The following is a 22,229-nucleotide window of genomic DNA, read 5'->3' as shown; positions in this document are numbered from 1 at the left end:
TGGACATGGACATGGACATGTAGAGAACTGATTGGATGATTTCAGTGACAGGATCATCAGCTCCTGAGGCAGATTGAACATCCTGAGCTGGCGCAGGAAGTTCACCTTCTGCCGGGTACTGCATGAAGTGCAGTTGTTGATGTAGAAGTTGAGGAGAGTATGCATCCCTAAGGGCTCTGGGTGCTGGATGTAATTTTCCAAAACCTCACTTGCTGCCTTTGGGCTGTCAGGAAGGTTGTGATCCGCTGAAAGGTGGAGGCTTGAACAGTGAGCTGGTGTGAAGGATGTCTGGAATGATGGTGTTGAGACCATGTTGACTGCATCATCAACTGACTGTTTGCCCGGGAGGCAAACTGCAGGGGGTCCAGCAGTGGTCCTGTGATGTCCCTCAGGTGGGTAAACACCAGTCTCTCAGAGGATTTCATGACGTAAGACGTGAGGGCGATGAGCCTGCAGTGATCTCATCCTGTGATGGGGGTTTCATAAGGAGCTTCACTTAGCTTCAGTGATCTGCTTGTGAAGATAGGGTCTGGTCTCTGTGTCTGGAGTGATACACAGGCACAAATTAAAAAAAATATATATATTATTATATAATATATGATTAAATATAAGTCTCAAATGTCTGGTGCCACAATATTTTTATTGTACTGATGGTAAACTTTCAGTTTAATAGAGACAAACATTTGTCTTTGTAAATAGACAAATCTTTATCTCTATCATATCTTTGTGTGTATATATATATATATATATGGACTCAGTTAAGAATTCCCTTTAAATTGTGCGATGAAATTGAAGAACAAGAAGATTACTTGTGAACACACCACGCAAGGAGCAGTGGGCAGCACATTACTGCGCCCGGGTAAAAAATTGCTGTAAGGTGTACAAAATAGATATAGTTATACGTTTTTAAACAATCAAAATAAAACATATTTTATTAATTTACATACAGTGATAATCCACCTACTACTGTTTATTGTTCGTGTAAATAACCAGAATAAAACCCTACAGTTATAATTAACTATTTGATTTATAAACACAGAAATATAGGCTACCTTGTTTTTCTAATGAACACCGCCATCTAGCGTCTGAGCGTACGCGTTACGTCTCGGTTGGGGAGGCTCCCGTGACGTCATCACGCTCACTCTGACGCTGTTGGACTTTGGACGCTCTGGACTGCACAGGCGGAGGGGAAGTTAGCAAGCCATTTGAGCACAAGTTTCAACTAAATACTTTGATTTAATAAGGTATGCACCGGGTAAATATGCCTCTAGTTTGCTTATTTGCTTTGTCACAAGTTGTAAAGTGCTTTAACTTCAAGCAGACACTCGGAGATAGCAGCTATCACCACACGAGCTAACTTGCTAATTCATGCACGCCCCCCGATATGAGACACAAACTCTACTCAAAAGACAAAAGTTTTTAACCTAATTTGCTTATAAATCAATAAAGAAAAGTGATTGGCACGTTATTTATAATATTTTGTGTTTGGAAATATGTTTTGGGCAATTCGGCGTGGATCAGTGGTGCATCTTGCTACTCATTGTTTGAATTAAAAGCAGTTTTTGTTTGCTTCACTGTACACACCTTCCAAATAGGGACACGCTGCAACAGTAGAAGCGGTTTAAATGGAATAAATTAACAGTGTCGAACTACTAAGTTTGGTGAAGTGTATTATATGTTAGCTCCTAACGGTTAACTTTGCTACTGATTTGCAGAAGCTGTCGCGAAATCTAATATTTTTACATGCAGCTATAAGGTGTCCACATGCATGGGTGTTAAAAGGCTGTGCAGAATTTACTTTCACTGGTTCAATAACATGAACTGTTCATTCACAGTTCATGTTATTGTCTAAACAAAAATCTGCATTTACACGCCATTTAAACGGTTACGCAGCCATTTTTAAAAAATCCAATTTAACACATAATCATGTATATCCTTAATTGTGTTTAATTCAACAAGTCAGAGTATTCAATGTAAGCTCCATGTATCACTCTCAGAAATTCCCCAATGGGTAAAAATTTAACATCCATATGTGACCTATTTTTTGTTAAAAATTCACAATGTAATGTTGCACCTTTGCTCCTGAGATAACAGACGTGTACATTACAGCTACATAGCCTTTATCTCTCAGTTTTAACACTAAATGAGCTGTTGAAATGTTTCTTGCTGTGTAGAGGTATTTTGAAAGTCTAAAAAACAAACCACAGTAGTATGATATACCATTGATAATTTTACCAGGTTTTTTTTTTTAAACCAATGAGGCATGCACTATTTAAAGGCATTCTGCTCCTGTCTGTCTGCAGATCATAAGAATGGCCCTCACACAAGTGTCCTCCAACAAGTGCGCTGGTGGCTTCCAGAAGGTTTTCGAACATGAAAGGTGAGATCTCAGCTGCACCTTCAAGTGTGCTAAAAGCTCAAAAGTTCAAGTTTTTACACCCACACCTTACAACACACACCTGCAATGATATGAATCCATATGTGTTTCCTCCCTGCAGCACTGAGCTCAAGTGTAAGATGAAATTTGCAGTCTACCTGCCTCCCAAGGCTGAGACCGACAAATGTCCAGTCATGTACTGGCTCTCTGGTGAGTGTGTAGAATGATGTCAGAGTGAGACACATCATGGAATTATTTATTTAAAACAGTAAACAAAATAATGGTGTGTTGGTGCAGATTACATCTTAAAGCCTGTTTTTACATCTTAAAGCCTTTTTTCACTCTTAATGTATCCCATAAAAAACAAAACTGAGAATGTGTTATTCCATCCCAAAACTTTCTAACTTCCCTTCTTTATCTGCAACACTTGAATGTGTAAATCTGAAAAAAGCCCCAATATATAGTTGTCAAACATGAGAGAATTTGTTTTTAGCACTATTGAAGAAGTTATATCAGGCTTTGGTTAACACACAAGATTCTGTTGGTTTTGGTCTTTTCATGAAATGTGTTGATAATACCATAATATAGAAACCCCCAGACTGTGACATGTGTTGTATGTGAATGTGCAAGGAAGTTATGAAGTATGACCTATATGGCACCTTAATTTTAATACATCAAAACTTAGACATGTTACCGAGGAACAAGTTTAATAATCTGATGAGAATGGTGCTTGACAAATTATTATCTTTTTGCAGGAAAAAAAATATTTTAAAATAAGAGATTCTGAATTTTTTTTAATTTCTCGTTTTCTCTGTCCATTTTAGCTTTCAGTTAACTTGAGGTTGTCGTTGAGTGTAATTCTGCGTTTCTCTGCAGGTCTGACGTGCACGGAGCAGAACTTCATCACCAAAGCTGGCAGTCAGTGCCCTGCTGCAGAGCACGGCATCATCATCGTCGCTCCGGACACCAGCCCACGTATGAAAACACACAGTTTTTGGATATTTTCAAACTTCGAGTCTAAAGACCCAATCATAGCTGACTCAAGTGATTGACATTATTCCACCTTCACACAGCTCCCTCTGCAAATAGGTCTTTTTTACTGCTTTTAAAACATACGCAGTAGTACTTGGGGGAGATTTTGATGTCTTCCTGTGTGTGTTTCCCACCCTGCATCAGGTGGCTGTAACATCGAGGGGGAGGATGAGAACTGGGATTTTGGCACTGGAGCTGGTTTCTACGTCAACGCCACTCAGGATCCCTGGAAGACCAACTACCGCATGTACTCCTACGTCACCGAGGAGGTGCGTTGGGTTTACGTCACATGAAAAAACTCAGTTTTTTATTTAACTTTCAGCTGATTAGTGTTGATGATCTTTCTTTCCCAGCTCCCCAAGTTAATCAACGCTAACTTCCCCACCGACCCAGACAGGATGTCCATCAGCGGACACTCCATGGGTGGACACGGGGCGCTCATCTGTGCCCTGAAGAACCCTGGGAAATACAAGGTACTGCCAGTCAGTCAGACAGGAGTATGTGCTGTAGGCGTATGTGGCCTCAGAGAGGAGTAAAAACTTTATTTGCAGTAAATGCAGTTACATGATTCAATGCATTACTAAAAAAAAAAAACTATACATACAATACTATAAGTAGTTCAATACACTGATCTTTAATGTGGAAAAAAACAACATTATAAAGAATATATGTGATAATGCCAATGTATATAAATGGCATGTTGTTGGTTACTATTAGGGTTGCAAAGGGGCAGAAAATTTCCAGTAAATTTTCGGAAAATTTTCGGAAAATTTCCGGTAAATTTCCATGGGAAGTTAAGCTTGGGAATTTTGGAAATATTCCATATTGGAAGCTTTCCATGGGAATAATGGGAATTATGGGAATTAATGGGAATTTAGGAGAACTAATTGGGAATATATTATATACAAGCATAAATATAAGCAGAAGTCATAAGAAAACATCCATACAAAATGTTTTCAACAGATATTTCAACAGATTTATTTGTAAGTAGAGTAGAACACGTTCTAATTACTTGTTTCATGGATGAACAAAAACAGGAGTGTTGGGTTCAATATCACCCATCCCATTCAAAAATGCGCCCCCCCCCCCCCCCCCCCCACAATCCAAAAATCCCCACAAAGTCCCATTCAAAATGTTAAATGAAAAATGCCACTCTTCCTCCAAAACGTTCCATTAAACATGCAAATCTTCCTTCAAGCAATCCTCTGCATTTTTGCTCAGTCAATAGACTCTTCCTGCTCCTCATCAACATCCAACAACATGTCCCCTTCCTCAACATCCAACTCTGAGTCTTCCTCTTCAGTGTCACTTTCCAGCCTTGTTGATGATGGCTCTGTGTCAGGCTCAAAGAGCCTTAGGTTTGCGCGAATGCCAACCAGCTTTTCCACTCTGACATTTGTGAGCCTGTTGCAAACCTTTGTGTGGGTGTTGCCAAACAGTGACCAGTTGCGCTCGGAGGCAGCTGATGATGTTTTATGTGATATTTGCAATTTAAACATTTAATAAATATATTTCCCCAGAATATCATCAAAACTTACTTCACTTTGTATAGTCCACAGGCTCAAATGTGTGCCTTCAATAGTCTTTGTGCTTCAGGCTCAAAAGTGTGGTCCAGTCTTCTAGAAATCTTCTGTACATGTGATGGAGGCATGCACAGTGCCAGTAGGGGGTGTGGTCTCAATAGCCATGCAGTAAGCAGTGTGCTCTGTGCATGTGATCGAGGAATGGCATGGATATTCAAGTGTATTTGAATGGCGTCTGTTTGTTTTAGTCAAGATTATGCTAAAATATACTTTCCTCAACTATATTTAAGTTCCCTAAGAAGAGCCAACCTTCAATTTTGAAAATTCCCAGTTTATTCCCATTAATTCCCGTTAATTCCCTTAAATTCCCATGGAAAGTTTCCATCTTTGAAAATTTCTTCACCTACCTCTTTGTACATAATTGTTTCTTTTACTCGTCTTTCCTCTGTTGTGTTATCCTTGTTTTAGCTGTATGTCAGATTCTTTTTATTTGTTGATTGTTATGCTGGTTTGTCTCCTGCAGGCCGTGTCTGCGTTTGCTCCCATCTGTAATCCGATGCAGTGTCCCTGGGGACAGAAGGCCTTCTCAGGATACCTGGGCTCTGACAGGTCCACGTGGGAGGTAAGAGCTCTGCAGACTGTGGTCCTGATAATAACTCTTATTATTATACACCAAGCTGTTTATTGTGTGAACTGTGGGATCGAAGTCCTGTATTTAAATCTTTACCACACTAATACAAAAGTATTAGCTTCAAAACATTCTTTAAGTAAAAGTACTCACAAATATATATTATTGCATTTCAATCCATCCATGTATCTCCATCCATAATAAAAGTATAATTTTAGTTGATTATATTTTGTATTAGCCATTTGAATTTTCAAAGTAACTAAAGTTAACAAATAAATATAGTGAAAAAGTAAAAATATTTTCCTCTGAAATGTAGTGGAGTACTGATCCCTACCAACCATGCTGTGATGTCAAGAAGGGGGTGAAATAACGCTGAAAAGTTAGGCTAAATTTTATCAAGAGGAAAAACTGACATGGCCATTGTCAAAGGGCTCCCTTGACCTTTGACCTCAAGATATCTGAATTAATGGGTCCCCACAAGTCTCCCTAATGTACATGTCATGATAATTCCAATGTAGTTTTTCTCAGTTTGTGAAATGCATACATTGGCGTTGACTAGAAAGCTGAGACTCCTATGGACTCAATGAGCTCCATTGTACTAGTGTGATTATGTTAGTCCCCATCCAATCAGAGAATTCTCCAAAATGTTGAACATTTTTTAAACCAATTCACAACATGGATTTTTCTGTGGTGTTCCTCAAAGTTTTGGTGTCTTAATGTGCCATTTGTATCAGTCATTTAAAATTTAGCACAACTACTGTGTAACAAATGATATCAACCCCAAAATTGCTGCAGCAACTTATGAGACACACTTGAGCATGGAAATGGCATTTAAATTAATTAGTGAATCGATAAATTAATAAAAAAAAAAAAAGAGTGCACACTGTTTTCAATTTAAGTTTTCAAACCAGGAAAAACTTTGAACCTGTTTCAAACTTGTTTTAGCTGTATGATCAGAGTTCTCCAGCTTCCTGTTCCCATCTCTCCTCTTTCTGTCTTCAGGCGTATGATGCCACCGTGCTGGCGGCGGCGTACTCCGGTCCTCAGCTGGACATCCTCATCGATCAGGGCCGTGAGGACCAGTTCCTGTCAGCCAGCCAGCTGCTGCCCGACAACCTGATCGCCGTCTGCTCTGAGAAGAAAATCCCGGTCGTGTTCAGACTGCAGCCGGTCAGTTCCCTTAGTCTCTGAATCTAACACCTGCATGGATCATTTATACAAATGTCTACACACTGATCAACACAACTATTGCATGCTGGGAGAAGCACCTCCCTGTGGCAGGTGGTCAATTGGGTGTTAAAGGCTACCACTTTATTTAATTAGTAATCAATGTTCTTTTTTTTTATCTTAAAGATTGCTCATTTAGGTAAATGAAATGTCAAATATAACAAATGTTAAGTTTGCACCTTTATTAATGATACAAATAAGAAACATAGCAGTTCAGATCTGAGAAATATGACTGAAAAATGTAAACATTATTTTAGTTTTATTTTTTAGCAAGTGTGCTTATAATCTTGGTTAATGTGAAGTCAAACCAATTTTGACCTTTGCCCTGAACATTAAATTAAACTCGATACAACTTATCCAACTTTGTCAGCAGTAGTTTGAAGAAAAAAGAAACCACCATTAATCAAAACAACTTATACAGATTAACAGGCTACAAGCATAAGAAAAGCATGTGGAATAGTTAATAAATACATAAATAAATAAATAATTACAAATATAATAATCTACAAAATACACATGTTAATGAGCTGCACAAAAGCATAAAAACAAACAGACAAAAATTCACATGTAGTATTTATTGTGATAAGAATAAATTATAAATGTATCGGCTTTATTTTGTTGAGTCTTTTCAAGGAAACACTACCACCATGTGGCCAAAATAGCAAAATGCATTATATCCTGTTTATATTGAATTTAAGTGCACAGATTTAAAAGTCCTTTGTTACAAACCAAAGTTTATATACAAAATGTTCAGACTATCACATGTATGTTTCGTTTGAGATTCTTTGTGAGTATGATGTTGTGTTTCCTCCTGCAGGGCTACGACCACAGCTACTTCTTCATCTACTCCTTCATGAACGATCACATCAAACACCACGCCAAGTTCCTCAACGCCTAAACTGCCACCAGTGGGGAAACATCACCTGTTCCTTGGTATCCAAATTATTCAGCCTTCAGTTATAAAAGCACTTACCGAAAGTCTCAAATAACAACAAAAAACATATTTTATTTGTTTTCGGGTCACCGGGCCACAGGAAATAAAGAAATACGACCCAACAGTTATGATTTTGCTGTATTGGTCATTGAACAGTATTTTTCTGAATAAAATCCTCGACAATTTTGGTGTTGTGTTCTTATTAAAGTTTCATGTCCCCCAGTAAAGAGTACCTTGTTTGGAGAACTTGGCTCAGCTGGTAAAGTGTCTCCCAGGTCTGAGTGGTCGTCCTGACGAGTCTTCCAGTGGTGACCGAGATGTTTCTGATGCCGATCTCTAGTAGGCCTGTACTATGACTTTTTTTCATTAAAATTTGGACGACATACATACTATGACTTTTATTTTTTTATTTGGACGACATACTATACTAGAAGTAGGCAACCCTGGATTTATCCCTGTTGCCCCTCCACCCCACCCATCCTATTAAAAACAAAGAATACAAACTGAGGAACTGAGGAAGCGCCATCTCAACATGGAGCAGTGAAGAAACATTAAAAATAAAGTAAGATAGAATTATACATAAAAAAATAGAAAAGCTAGATAAAAAAGATAAAACAATAAATAAAAAGAGCATGATATGATATATATATATAGTAGCAAATAAATAAATAGAAGATGTAATAAGATGCATGAGCAGAAAAATCTCTAAAAATGGTTCAGGTAAAAGCCAAATTAAAGAGATAAGTCTTCAGTTTGCTTTTAAAAATATGAACGGTCTCTGATGCCCTCAGGTCTTCAGGGAGGCTGTTCCACAAACGTGGACCACAGTGAGAAAATGACGCCTCACCATGGGTTTTAGTTCTTACTTTTGGTATTATTAAAAGGCCACTCCCAGAAGACCTGAGGGTCCTCGACTATTTATCTGATTTACTTTTATCCTATGAACCCTCGAGGACCTCGAGGGTTCATAGGATAAAAGTAAATCAGATAAATAGGCTGGACTAAGAACATTAAGAGATTTATAAACCAGTAAAAGAATCTTCAAATGGATTCTGAAACGCACAGGTAGCCAATGCAGAGACTTTAAAATAGGTGTAATATGAGCTCTCTTTCTGGTCTTTGTCAACAGACAAGCAGCTGAATTTTGTAATAACTGTAATCGATCCAATTTTTTGTTAGGTAGACCAGAAAGTAGAGCATTACGAGCCTTAACCTTAACCTCTACATTTTGCCAACTTCATGTCTTGTTTTATGTTTCCCTTTCGGTTATAAATCTCCTGAGAAATTTCTTTGGTATCCAGCCTCTCATTTGGACTTGGGTCCTTGCTTCATTCTGACCAAATCATATTACTAAATGCTCATTATAACCTATTGGTAAAACTGGCAGGCTAATTTAGACTTTGTAGGCTGTTTTATCTTCATAGGCCCAAATTAAGGTTTGGAGCTCCATTCCAACATTTTTTGTTTTTCTTTGGCCAACAATGGCTCTTTTGTTAGTAAATGCTGCCGATACTATGACCTTTTTTGTGAAATTTGGATGAGACTTTTTAGAGGGGGTCATTTTTGGACATCCCATATGTTTTTTCCCCGCTATTTTTGTACAAACTATACTACAACATGTATCAACAGACTATAATTGACCCATATGAAGCATTTTCAGGCATTTTACAATTTGACCATTTTTGACAAAAATTGACTATGACTCATTTATTTAGCTGCATATGTAACTTCAGATTTTGCAGAACTCTGCAGCCAGACTTTTAAGAACCAACTATATCTAACTACACTCTACAGCTACAATCATTAATTGAAAAGATTATATGTACATATTGATTAAAGTCAAAATACTTTAGCTTTTAACATCCATAGATTGTTTGTATGAAGCAATTCCACTCAGCCATTGCATTTTTTAGACAGTTGAGGTCTTTACTGATAAAGTGATGAGAAATACAGTGCATTATATACAGTATTCACAGCAGTTAAGGCGACATTAAAGGGAGATTTCATGCATTTAAATTTGAGTTGCTGTACAACAAATTACACAAAAGGTTCACAAATAGTTACAAAAGGGTATGTTACATCAAAGTCACATAAAAAATAAATTTCCTCCCAGTCAGAAAAGTACAAAAATGTGAGTACAGGTCGTTTCGGGACAATATTTATATACAAAACAAGAGACATTAAAAACAACAACACTGCTTCATGTTCAGCAGATTTACAGAATTTACACCAGCATCACATTCTTAAACTCTCATTTCAGATTAAAGGTGATTTCAGATTTTCTCAGTTGCCAAAACAAAGATAAATATAAAAGTTTAAAGTGCAGATTCTGTCGGGGGAAGCAGCCAGTTTGGTTTTATTGCTTTTTCCCAAAAACACTGTGATGATGTGATGTGTACAGAACTGTGGATATGAAATATGTCATTATATGAATAAATGTTGATTTTAAACAAGCAAATGGAAATCATGATTTAATGTTAAAAAAATATTCTAAAATTATAATCCAGATATTTTGTGATAGAACTGTTTCCAGCAGGTGTTTTTAATTAAATCACAATATTTAAAGATATATTAGGAAGATGGTTTATTACTCTACTTCTATTGCTTTTAAGCCAAAAAGAAAAATAATACTGTTAACAGATAGCTAACATATATATAAAACAATGTTATTGCCTCACCAAGCTGCCTATAGTGTTGAATGCGTGAGTATTATGTATTGTATATGTATATTAGTATTGTGTATGTATTATTATTTTTTAATCATATATGTGATACTGTGGATAATTCAGGTGTTCACTGATGCGAGTGTTTTATGGTAAAATACAGTACATGAAGAAAAAGACAAATATACAACTCATCACTGATTTTTTTCTCAAACATTATTTCAACAACAGGAAGTCCTTGTGATAAATAATATGTACACAGGATATAGTACATTTAAATAAAATCCTTTATCACAAGAGTATAAATGTTTGTTTTGGCAACTGTCAAATCGATCCAGTGAAAACATTTATTTTATTTTTTTATTCATTTTTACTTCTGATTCTTTAAGTAGCTTTGGATACCAAGCTGCATCATATGTACAAAAAACATCACCCATTCATACAAGCCTGCTGCTTCAAGAGTGTCAGACACCTCCTGTGGTTATATTACGGCGTTTAAAGAAAAAGCATAATCTGATCCCAGACCTGCCAAGACTTCGGTTTTAAAGGGGCAGTGCGTAAATATGTGGCAAATCCCAAACCACTGTCCAGTCAGCCAATCATGTCCACTTTAAAGCAGCATTTTCTGCCACCTAGCTGTTTGGAAGAGGAACATTTATTTTAGCTGCCAGCAGGGTCAACAATTACTTAATGCCCCTTTAAAAGTCTTGCATGATCATCAATACCACATGATTCAAAAGGCAAACGCCCGCCCGCGCACACGCACACACGCACACGCACACGCACACACACACACACACACACACACACACACACACACACACACACACACAGAGAAATACTGTGGGCGTAGCAGGCTGTGGAATGAAGCATCAACAGTGTGGTAAACCCAAACAGACCCTGAGTCACAGAAACTCTGATCTCACGCTGCAGCAACTCTGGCCTGAACCTCACAGGTTTGGACAAACTCAGAAAAACATTTTGCTACAGTATTAAATTTACTCCCTCTGCAATGAAGACAACTCAAGAGTTTTTTTGACTCATAGGGTTGACCTGCAGACAGTTTGAGCCGGAGGTGTGGCTGCATGAGATCTCATCCTCACTGACCCTGCTGCACTCGCCCCATCCTGAAATATAGAAATCTAACACACAACTCTGATATTTATCAACTGTTTTGCAGTTTGGAAGCTGATCAATGTTGCCACAGAACTCAGATAATCAGGGGTTTAAGCTCGCAGATGCAGACATGAGGAGCTTTGTGACTTTTCTTGTGTTTTGGCACATTAGCAAACTGAATCTCGTAAAGAAAAAAAAACATTAAACTGATAAAGTAGTTTCACTGAAGAAGTCATAAAAATGCTGTCAGGGCCGTTTCCCCCTGTGAACATGGATTAAAACATGTGGAAGAATTCAAGGTGTGAAAAGAGCAAATAAAAATGACCTTGACCTGTTAGAATCCATCATAAACACAATTAGTGACCCCACAGTGGCAGACTTACACAGATTCAGACCTGGTTCAGGGACATGCAGAGACCTCAACAGAGTCAGAAAAAAAGACACAGTCATACCTAAAATATATTAGAGAAAAATATTTTTGGCATATTTCTTTTTGAATGTGTACAACAACTCAAAACCTCTCAGCTTCTCTTTATATTATAAATATCTTTATGTTTAAATACAAATTGTGGTTAAAAGTTGCCTCCCTCTATGTTAAGACTAGAACATTTTGGTTTGACTCACACAGTCGAGTAACACTTCAACTGAAACATGGGAAAACATCTGCAATCTGTAGATAGCTGATGGTTCTTAAAATAATTTTGAGTTTTTGTGTATATATATATATATATATATATTTTTTTTTTTAATATATATATATATTTTATATATATATATATATTAAAAGATATATATATATATTATATAGTTGCTGCGACTACGGCAAGCTGAGTGGGTCAGATTAAATCTAATTTTAATTGAAATATCTATTTTAAAAAAATGTCACTGCACCTATTTTTTGAACAACAGAGTTTTAGGGCCACGGTAAATGATTTTTAGAGTAAAGTCACATTTTTTCCCCCACAAAAAATATGTAGCGTGATAAGACTAAAGTAGTTTCAAGTTAAAGTCAACAAAATTATAAAAAAAATAATATTTTTCATGATGACACTCAATTTTTTTGCAAAAATAAAGCCTCATCTAGTAATATAATACTGCTACTTAAGTCCCAAAATATTTTTAATTCACCTAATAAAATTAGAACTTAATCTCAAAATATTATAAATCTTCTTGTCAAGTTGTCTTTATCCTTATTGTCAGTCGTAGTCTTTAAAAAACTTTCTACATACATTTTAAAATTAAGCTGCAAGTTGATAAAATGTCAAAAATCATACTTAGCAATAACAAATATTTCAAGAATAATGCCACATAATATAATAGTCACTTTACTCTCAGAATATTATGACTTTGTCTCATGAAATAACATTAAGTAAAAAAAATCTTCTTGTCTGCTTCTGACTGTTAGTATTTTTTGTTTTTAAGAAAAAAATCTGCAAAAGTTATTTCAAGAAAAAAATGGTATTACAATGATAAAATCATACCTTTCAAAAGGAAATAACTATAACTATTTTATTCTCATAAACATTTATAATAAATGACAACAAAATATGATTTAAAAAAAAAATTCTTATGTTTTCCCCAAACAACACTTTATGCTCATAATATTATCATTTTAACTTAATTCTTCATTCATTCTCCCTCTCTCACAGTGGCCCTAAGACTCTGTTAGATATTTGGTACCAACCAGTGTAAGAATTCCTGAAAAAAAAGATTTATTTTTTGGGGGAAAAAACAGATTAAAAAAAATGAATAGAGTTGTATTTATGCCCTTCAGATGACAGTTTGTGTCACGTGTGTTTACCTGAAGAAACTGAGGAAATCAGGGTTCATTTTCACTTTCATCCCCCCGACACAAATAGAAACCACAGATCACCCGGAACCAGCCAGTTCCTCCAGTCCAGTTCCCTCTCATGGATCAGTAAATGAATCCACCTCGGCTGGATTAGTTCCCTGAACGCCATTTTGCATCCTGAACTCTAATAAAAGCACTCTGTTAGTGAGAAGGATGCAGAATGAGCACAGAGGTGTGCCGCAGCATCACGTCAGTGTTTGGGTCCAGGTGTGTGTTTGTTGTGCGTGTCAGTCGAGGAAGCTCCACCCCTGTCTCCGCCGCTCACGTTAGCAGGGTGTGTTTGGAGGACGCCTCGTCCACCAGAGCCTGCACCGTGATGCCCAGCTTCACCAGGCCTTTCTCCTCCAGGATGTGGTGAGGGAGACACAGTTTGTCCTGGGAGGCCAGAGTCAGAGCGAAGGAGGAGAGGAGGAGAAGAGGAGGAGCGCAGGAGCAGATATAGAGGCAGAAAAGAGACACACAGGATTTAGATACAATGATTTATAAATGTATGTTTTTTGCTGTTTCCTGCATAAACAATAATGGAATACCTTCCACTGTCCTGTCTGTCAGAAACATGAACTTTTCTTTTCTGGTGCAAACTTTTCAAAATTTCTCAGATTATCCTACGTCAGTCACTTTTATATAGTACCATATAGTAGTATAGTGCTGAGCAGGCAACGACCTGCGAGGTCCCTATTGTATTTCGAATGATTATTTATTATTAGGGCCACGGGGCAATCGCACCAAGCACTGGTCCCATACAGCAATAGCTGTAGGGACCAGTGCTCGGGGCAAAGCCTGGTCCTGGTCCTGAGGATAACCCTTGAAGGTTTTATTGATCTGCCCCTAGGTGGCGCTCTGGTGGCAGTCTAATTTAATATTTGGCACTGTGACCAGACCATAAGACTTAGGGCAATGAAATTCATTATCATTATCATGTTTTTTAAAATCTTTTTATCTATGTTATTTACTTTATTTGTACCCAGAGGTAGGTTTTGTTTGCAGTATAGAGTCCTCATACACACACACAAAAGAGGCACATATCACACATCATTCAACTTAAGACAGTGGGAGTTAAGAAATGGCAAGTTAAATAAAAAAATTATTAAAAGTTCTTACAGGTCCAGACTATACTTAGATATTGATGTGAACTAAAATACGAATAGCAAAAAAAAAAAAGAAGACAGAAAAATAAACAAAATAAAACAGCAAAATAAAATAAAACTTGTTTAGGCTGTAAAAACGTAGATAAAGGTTAAAATGTATATATAGAAATAGTAAATACATACATAAAAGCAACAATAAATAAACACCTGTGCAAAGCACAGCAGGGACAAAACTGTTTTTGTGTCTTTTTGTTCTACACCTAGGGATTGTAAACCTACGCCCAGAGGGGAGGAGCTGAAACTCTGTGTGCAATAGATGGGAATTGTCATTTAAAATTGAACCAGTAATGCACTGTAATTGTTTTGTGTACAAGGTCTCCACGTTGAGCTGTGGCTCACCAATCAGTCTGCTAGACCACTTTACTATTTGGTTGACTGAGTTTTTATTTTTCAAAGAGACGTTGCTGTTACATCGCCTTAAGTGTTATAGTGTGGCCACGGTACCAAATATGAAATTAGACTGCCACCACAGTGCCACCTAGGGGCCGATCAATAAAACCTTAAAGGGTTATCCTCAGGAGGGCATTGACAATAATTGCACCAAGTTTTGTACACTAATGCACACACTATCCCTTTAATCCTCATACAGTGTCTGAAGGTACTTTATACTTCTACTCCACTACATTTTGAGGCAAATATTGTACTTTTTACTCCTCTACATTTAGCTGACAGCTTTAATTACTTTTCAGGTCAAGATTTAAAATGAAAAACATGATACATTTAAAATTATTACCCATTTTTATAAATTAAACCACTTAAAAGTTTGTTAGGTAGTTAAAATGAGCGGAGTGGAGTCATTTCACAGTGTGGTATTAGTACTGTTACTGAAGTAAAGGATCTGAATACTTCTTCCACCACTGTCCTTTTTACTTCTTTACTTTTTTATTTATTTTATTTCATTTCATTTCATTTTATTTTTTATTTATTTAAAAAAAAATTATATATATATATTTTTATTTTTTCTGAGGGGCCGCGCATGCCCATTGCGCAGCGGGGCCGCTGAAAAAAATAAATATAAAATAAAAAAATAAAAATGAAAGAAAGAAGTAAAAAGGACAGTGGTGGAAGAGTCCAGTACTTGAGTAAATGTACATAGTTACTTTCCACCATTGCTACCTGCCTCTTCTAACTTATACATATCAGTTAAGAGTCCTCCTTCAGACACTGTATGAGGATTAAAGGGAGAGTTTGTGCATTATTATACAAAACTTGGTACAATTATTGTCAATGCCCTCCTGAGGATAACCCTTTAAGGTTTTATTGATTGGCCCCTAGGTGGCACTGTGGTGGCAGTCTAATTTCATATTTGGTACCGTGGCCACACTATAACACTTGCAATGAAATTCATAGGGGTGGTATAGACTGGCCCCTGTAACGCACACACCCCAACGGCAGCATGCCCCGACACGCGTGTGCTGCGAGGGTCCGTTCAGTACTGCTTGCAGTCCTAGTTACATACTGTATTGGACTGTATCGAATTGTCTGAAACATCCTTTATAATGCCGACATCAAATTCTAAAGCAACATTTTTTTAATGTTTGTATGTATCTTTCGTAGTTTAACTAGAGTTTTTTTTAACTAAAGTATTTCTGCTGCAGATAAAGAGTACGCTACAGTAACATTATTAGTATATATGATTTGCAGAATTAGATTCCAGTGGTGGCTGCATATGATTGTTTCAAATTTGTGTAATCCAAATATTGCCATAAACTCTGCTGCAAAGTCCAAAGGTCAAAATTAGGATAAAAAAAAAAAAATTGAAATAAATGTAATTATTTCCAAAATTCACAATCTTTTTAATCTATGAAAATATTCTGATTGAATCCACATTTGTTGACATTAAGTCGTTCAAAAACAGGGCGTCAAGCAGAAATCTACAACACCATAAATATATTTTATATAACCACAATAAGGGAAAAAAACATTTTGTGTTTTCTATAGAAAGTCAATTAAACAAACAAACAAAAGACAAAAAAAGTAAAACAAACAAACAAAAAAATCCTCTTTTACTATACTATCTATTACTATATTGCAGTATTATTATACTCTAAAGCACTATAGCCCATCCAACCATCTGATATAATTAAGACAGGGTGGTCTGTCAAAAAATAAAAAAATAAAATAAAATAAATCTATTTTTCCATCACCTTTAAAGCTCACACATTATCATGTTCTTACTGTTAAAACTGTAGAAAAACTGAAATGTAACAAGTTGTGAGTTTGTCTGCTGGACTGTTTCTTCTAAAGTTAAACAATGACTCCATCGAATAGACGACATCCCTAAACTGCATTTATTACCTCAGTCTTTTAACAGTCAAATATCATACACAAGTCATAAAAATAATCCTCCTCATACATGAATCCATTCACATCAGCACACAGTTAAAAAACAAACAGCTGCACAACAGAACAACAGAAATTTACAGCCAGAATTAATTCACAGAATATGAAAAACTCAAATAATCCCATTCGTAATAAGAGAAATTAACATATAACGATCCAACACTTCAGTGTTGTGTGATAAATACAAGGCATTTCTGTTCATGCACAGATTAAAGGCCAGTGAAAACGTTTGCATTTATTCAGTTTCTGTGAATTAATCCAACAATCTGCTACTTAAACTGCAAAATTATGGTGTTGTTTTTAACACTGGAGTGGGAAGCTGCAAACATCCACATTTCTCAGTTTTAAATTCCTGTCAACATTACAAACAGAGCAATAATCTACTCCCCTACCTGTCAAACGGCTTAATATATATCTAACTTCATAAACTCATCTAGTGTCTATAGCCCTTCAAAGGTTTCCAAAAACAGTCACATTGCATATCAGGATACAGTTTGAAATGAAAAGGAGGATAAATAGATAATAAATCAATAAAATCACATTTTTCGATACTCAAATAACAATTTGTATTCAAATTAACACCAAAAATAACACAATTCAAATCATGAATAATTATTATAACATGGCTTCCGTTTGCTCCTCATCACTTTATAATCACACACATCGTCTTTGTGCAGCTCTGAACCGTTCAGGGATCATGTGCTTTTTATGCAGGCAAGTTATTCTGAAATATGGGAACAACTATAAAAATACAACTTCAAGTCATCAACTGCCTTGTGTTAAATGTGCAGGTCGTCACCTTTTATTCATATTAAACACATATCTGTGGAGTGAAGAGAAACACGAGGGGAGAAGCTGCAGCTGAACCGTTTGGAGTCCATGTTGGAGGTCTGATTTTATTCTGTGTTCTCACAATAACTGTGTGGACATTTTTCTATTTCTGATCCTTGAAATATCCTCATGAAATCATGAATGAATAAATAAACAAGTAAATAATTAAATAAATCATAAAGGATGAGACAAGAAAAACGCCATTAAATGGACCAAAAATAATAATAATAGGCTTTCAACAGACTAACTAGATAATAAAATGTGACATTAATTGATATTTCTGTGTTAATTTGATGTGTTGATTTAATTTCCCCTTTATTTATTTTATTTTGACACCATGAAGAAGAAAAACAAGGAATTGCATAAAGAAAATGATACAGGAATAATTAAGTTCAGGGAAATGAAAATAAGGAAATGCAAAGGTAAAATAATGTACAAATACATTTAAAAATACTTAATAATTAAAATTAAATAAAAAATGAAAATTAAATAGGAAAGTAGGTTAATTAAATGTAGAAACAAATGAAAACAAATATTAATTTATGTTACATTTGATCAATTAATGAACCCTTTAAATATTATTTTTTATTACAATAAATGGAATAAATCACCAAGATAAGCTTTGCTGTGTTTTCTGGTTCCGACTGGCCAGAAAAAAAGTTTTACTGCGACATTTTAAGTAAAGTAAAGTAAATTCATCTATGGCTCTCTTTTATATGTATTTATTTCCATTTTATAAAATCAGTGTTGGTTTATTGGAATGGTATTTGCATGTGTTCATATATAAGTAATGTGGTTCGGTTGGGAAGAAGCAGATTTAACAGTCATGTGCATGTAAACACAATGTTTTCTTGAGATGAAAAGGGCATTTAAGAACATTTATTTTTATTTAGAGAATAACTACACGATCAACAACCAGTCCATAATTCAAATAACTAAAAAGAAAAATAAATCCTGCAGCTACAGACTAGACCAGACCTCCATGATGGTGCCAAATGGCTGCTGGGAAATTTGAAATTTCACCAGGCTGCTAAATGTTCTATTATTTTTGCACACTCAGCACATTATTCATCTATAAATACATTAAAATGTCAATACAACTGAACTTGTTTTGTCAAGGAGAAGATGTGAAAACTGGCACAATGTTTCATTTTTGTTTTGGTTCCTACAAAACTCTCTGATTATCCTGCTGCACAGCATGGTGAGAAAACCTCAGAGACTGTGACCTGCTGCTCCACACGTCCGCCTTCGGTTGAGAGGTTCGGGCTCAATTTATTGCAAAGACACAAAAAAACGTTTTTGAGCTGATTTTTCCCTCAAAAAATTGGACGACAAGAAGAGAAAATCAATCAGGGAGGAGAAGGAGAGGAGAGAGGCTCATGCTGATGCTGCATTCATGTCACGTGGTGGTTTAAAGATTATATACTTTTTATTAATCCCATATGGGATCATTAAACTGTCATGGAAGTAGTTTTTTGAATGGTGTTTGCTTTAGTTTTTTGTTTAACACAAATTTTAATTTTAATAGTAACTACATGTTCAAATTGATGTCAAAGAAAAGCTACTGTCAGTCTTTCTGTCTGAGTGAAGAGTGGAGTGGAGCTGTTATCAGTCATGTGTTGTGAGTCCAAGGAATCAAGAAGTGGATAGTATTTGTCCAATCCATTGGAATCGCAATCCTCCGAACCAGGTGCCAACCTCCCAGTCTGAGCAGTTAAGCAAGCCCAGTAAGTGCCTTCAGACTGCAGTCTTTCAAACCTCCAGCAGGGAAGCACTCCGGTCCTATCTATCTCAGTACAAAATGAGTCAACTTCTCACTTGATTTATTACCTCAGAAAAAATTCTTGTGGCTACACTATGGTCTCAATTGCTAGTAAAACATCTTCTTTTAGAAAATATGATGTTAACATATAAATAATGGTCCCATTTAGAAGAAAATAGATGAGAACGGCACTTATGATTTGTGCCACTGCTTTTTTTTTTTACATTAAAATATTCTCTCATTGTATCTACACAGTGTTCAGACTCAAATTTTTTTCACACAGAGAAATTAATCAGGAATTAATGAAGAAACTGATAAAGAATCGGACCAATAAGCAGAATAATGACTGATATCAATAAAATGTTTGAATGTGTTTTTATAATAATAATCTCTTCTTATAAAAATACATCTTCTTTCTTTCTTTCTTTCTTCCTTTCTTTCTTTCCTTCCTTCTTTTTAATTAATCTTAAATAAAACTCGTTTTATAAATCCATCAACCAGAGCTTCCGCTCAGAAACACAAAACATAAAAATAATACTTCTGAAGCTGTAGTTTACAACTCACCGATAAAATAAACCTAATCTCTCTTTAAAATGGGATCTATAATTGACCACGGCCTCACTAATCTGATGCTATATAGTTGTCCTTCCACGGAAAACGTTTATCTTTTCTTTTATCTAAGGAGCTGGATGTTTTGAAGAAAACCAGGCAGAAATATTGAGAAACATAAGAAAAAAAATGTCTATGAACATTTCAGGTTAATTTTGGAGCATGACTTTTCCTGTGTGACATAAATGCAGCAAAGAAAAGGAGGAGTAGCCCGGGCAGAAAGAGGGCGGGGCTGGCAGGTGACTGACAGAAGGCTGCTGTCACGGTTACGTGAGCTCGCTCCAGCTATAGGCCACGAACAGCAGAACCAGGCAGAGGACGTGAAGCAGACTCGAGCCAATAAGGTCCCAGATTTGCCAGGCAGGAGGCGGGGTTTGAGTGGTGACGGACACCAACGAGCGAGTATCTGACACCCCGGAGGAGGCGGGGCTTGGAGCTGAGATCGCCTCTTCCCGTTTCCTGTCCGGAGAGGTCGTATCAAAGGCAACCAGTGCCTGGACTGTAGCACGAACCAGCTGCAGGCGGCACTGGATGATGTCATAGGGCGAACACAGGGAAGACTGACGCCCCCGTGAGTAAGATGGGGGGGGGATAAATGAAGGAAGGGAAGGAAGGAGGAGGAAGACGGGGAAGGGCAGAAGGTGGTCAGAGGGAGGAGAGGAAACAAGGGAAAGAGCCAGGGAACAGGAAAAAAAGAGGGCGAGGGAAAGGGAGAATATAGGACAAAGAGATGAAGGAGATAAAGGAAGGAGATGGGAAAAATAGGATATGAAGATGGAATAAAGATGGGAGAAAGAAACAAAGGGATGAGTAAAAGGAGGGGGAAAAGTTGGATTAAAAAGGTTTAAAGAAAAGTTTCAGCGAGAGAGAGAGAGAGACAGAGAGAGACAAAGAGACAGAGAGAGAGACAGAGACAGAGACAGAGAGAGAGAGAGAGAGAGAGAGAGAGAGAGGAGGAGGAAAAAAGGAAAAGAATAGATGAAATATTCCCCAAAGAAGAAGAAAAAACCATGAGGAAGAGGAAAGATTCAGATGTGTTTACAGGGGAAGAAGAAACAGAAGATGGAGATGTTGAGATGTAAAAAATGGGGGAAAATGCAATTAAGGAAGAAAGGAAAGAAATAAACAGAGAAGGTATAGGAGCAAAAAAAGAGGCAGAGAGCAACGTAATGAAGTGGATCCCTCAGAGAGAAATGTTTAAATGCAGTTTCAAAACAAAATATATGAAAGAAGTCGACAAGGAGGAGAAGAAGAGAGGAGGATGTGGTGTGATCATGCCGGAAAGTAAAAAAGAGAAAGAAAGTTGGAGACAAAGAGTTTAAAAAGTTTAAAGAGATGTTCCAGCGGAAGATAGAGGAGGTCAAATGTTTACAAAGAGTGAGGAGGAAAAAAGGAGAAGAATGGATGAAATATTCTCCAAAGAGGAAAGAAAGACGGAAGAAGGTCGAAGAGAGTTTTCATGGTGAAGAAGAATCATAATATGTATAAAGAAGAAGATAGTGAGATGGAAGCAACAGGGAAAGATACAATTAAGGAAACAAAAAAGGAAAACAAAATAAAAGGCCAGAGAGAAGCCATCAAACCAAAATCAAAAAGTTCAAAATGTGTTTGAAATGAGAACAAAAATATGAAATGTGGAAAGAGGGAGCGTTGTCCAAGAAGAGAAGAAGAGAAGGAAGGGGGAGGAGGAGGAAGAGGAGGCGGAGGAGGAAGACGTGGTGCGATCCAGCCGGAAAGTAAAAAAGAGAAAGAAAAGGCAGGAGGTTAACCAATGGACACAGAGGTCAAAGGTCACAGACTGGAGAGTGAGCAGGTGGGGTGAGGCGGAGCAGGCAATGAGCAGGGACGCTTACTGAGAGGAAGGGAGAAGTCCTGACCTCTCTCCTCGCTCCCAGTAAGCGTGAGGAGTGAAGGGGCTGATGGGAGAGCCGGTGCAGCACGTGAGCACAGAAGCTACTATTACTGTTAGCACGTTAGCTCGGAGAAGCTTTCAGCGTGTTAGCGTTGTCAGTAAAAGCATTGAGGCTGCAGAGAGCCGGCACAGACGCAGGAGACAGTCAGCAAGCAGCAGCAGCAGCAGCAGCAGCAGCAGCAGCAGCAGAGATGGAGGTCAAAGGTCAACCAGGCAGCTCAAAACAGGAAGAGATAAAGAAAATAATAGGGTTTTTTTCCCCTCAAAGACAA

The 22,229-nt window shown here is 36.9% G+C and overlaps 2 protein-coding genes across 8 annotated transcripts in view; one reads left to right on the top strand and one right to left on the bottom strand.

Annotated features, from left to right (window-relative positions):
• The first annotated feature begins 1,093 nt into the window (after positions 1-1,093).
• On the top strand, positions 1,094-7,906 carry esd (esterase D/formylglutathione hydrolase). 2 transcript variants are annotated; one of them, XM_059342915.1, is made up of 9 exons: positions 1,094-1,244; positions 2,304-2,380; positions 2,499-2,587; positions 3,254-3,352; positions 3,554-3,678; positions 3,763-3,882; positions 5,456-5,554; positions 6,563-6,730; positions 7,605-7,906. In XM_059342915.1, the coding sequence occupies exons 2-9, from the start codon at positions 2,313-2,315 to the stop codon at positions 7,683-7,685; spliced, it is 849 nt and encodes a 282-aa protein (XP_059198898.1). In that variant the 5' UTR covers positions 1,094-1,244; positions 2,304-2,312; the 3' UTR covers positions 7,686-7,906. The 2 variants fall into 2 exon arrangements, with proteins under 2 accessions (XP_059198898.1, XP_059198896.1); XM_059342913.1 differs by having other exon boundaries at positions 1,214-1,255.
• A 1,715-nt stretch (positions 7,907-9,621) lies between these two features.
• The window catches only part of lrch1 (leucine-rich repeats and calponin homology (CH) domain containing 1), a 95,264-nt gene continuing 82,656 nt past the window's right edge, over positions 9,622-22,229 (bottom strand). For 2 of the 6 annotated variants that reach the window (XM_059343522.1, XM_059343525.1), the window contains one exon: positions 9,622-13,727. In XM_059343522.1, coding sequence (XP_059199505.1) covers positions 13,614-13,727 — 114 coding nt within the window. In that variant the 3' untranslated portion in view covers positions 9,622-13,613. Of the gene's footprint in view, positions 13,728-16,368; positions 20,606-20,647; positions 21,460-22,229 lie in introns of those variants that run through there. The other 4 variants (XM_059343520.1, XM_059343521.1, XM_059343524.1 and 1 more) reach the window with 3 other exon arrangements.

Source organism: Centropristis striata, chromosome 10, assembly GCF_030273125.1.
Source record: "Centropristis striata isolate RG_2023a ecotype Rhode Island chromosome 10, C.striata_1.0, whole genome shotgun sequence".
In the NCBI taxonomy this organism is placed as follows: domain Eukaryota; kingdom Metazoa; phylum Chordata; class Actinopteri; order Perciformes; family Serranidae; genus Centropristis; species Centropristis striata.
The sequence above is the reverse complement of the archived record's forward strand: the minus strand, read 5'-3'. Positions and strand labels throughout refer to the sequence as shown.

Bases quoted from the DNA above. Each gene is read 5' to 3' on its own strand.
- esd (XM_059342913.1), top strand. The intron at 2,588-3,253 runs GTGAGTGTGTAG...GTTTCTCTGCAG, and splicing joins AGTCATGTACTGGCTCTCTG to GTCTGACGTGCACGGAGCAG. The intron at 5,555-6,562 runs GTAAGAGCTCTG...TTCTGTCTTCAG, and splicing joins CTGACAGGTCCACGTGGGAG to GCGTATGATGCCACCGTGCT.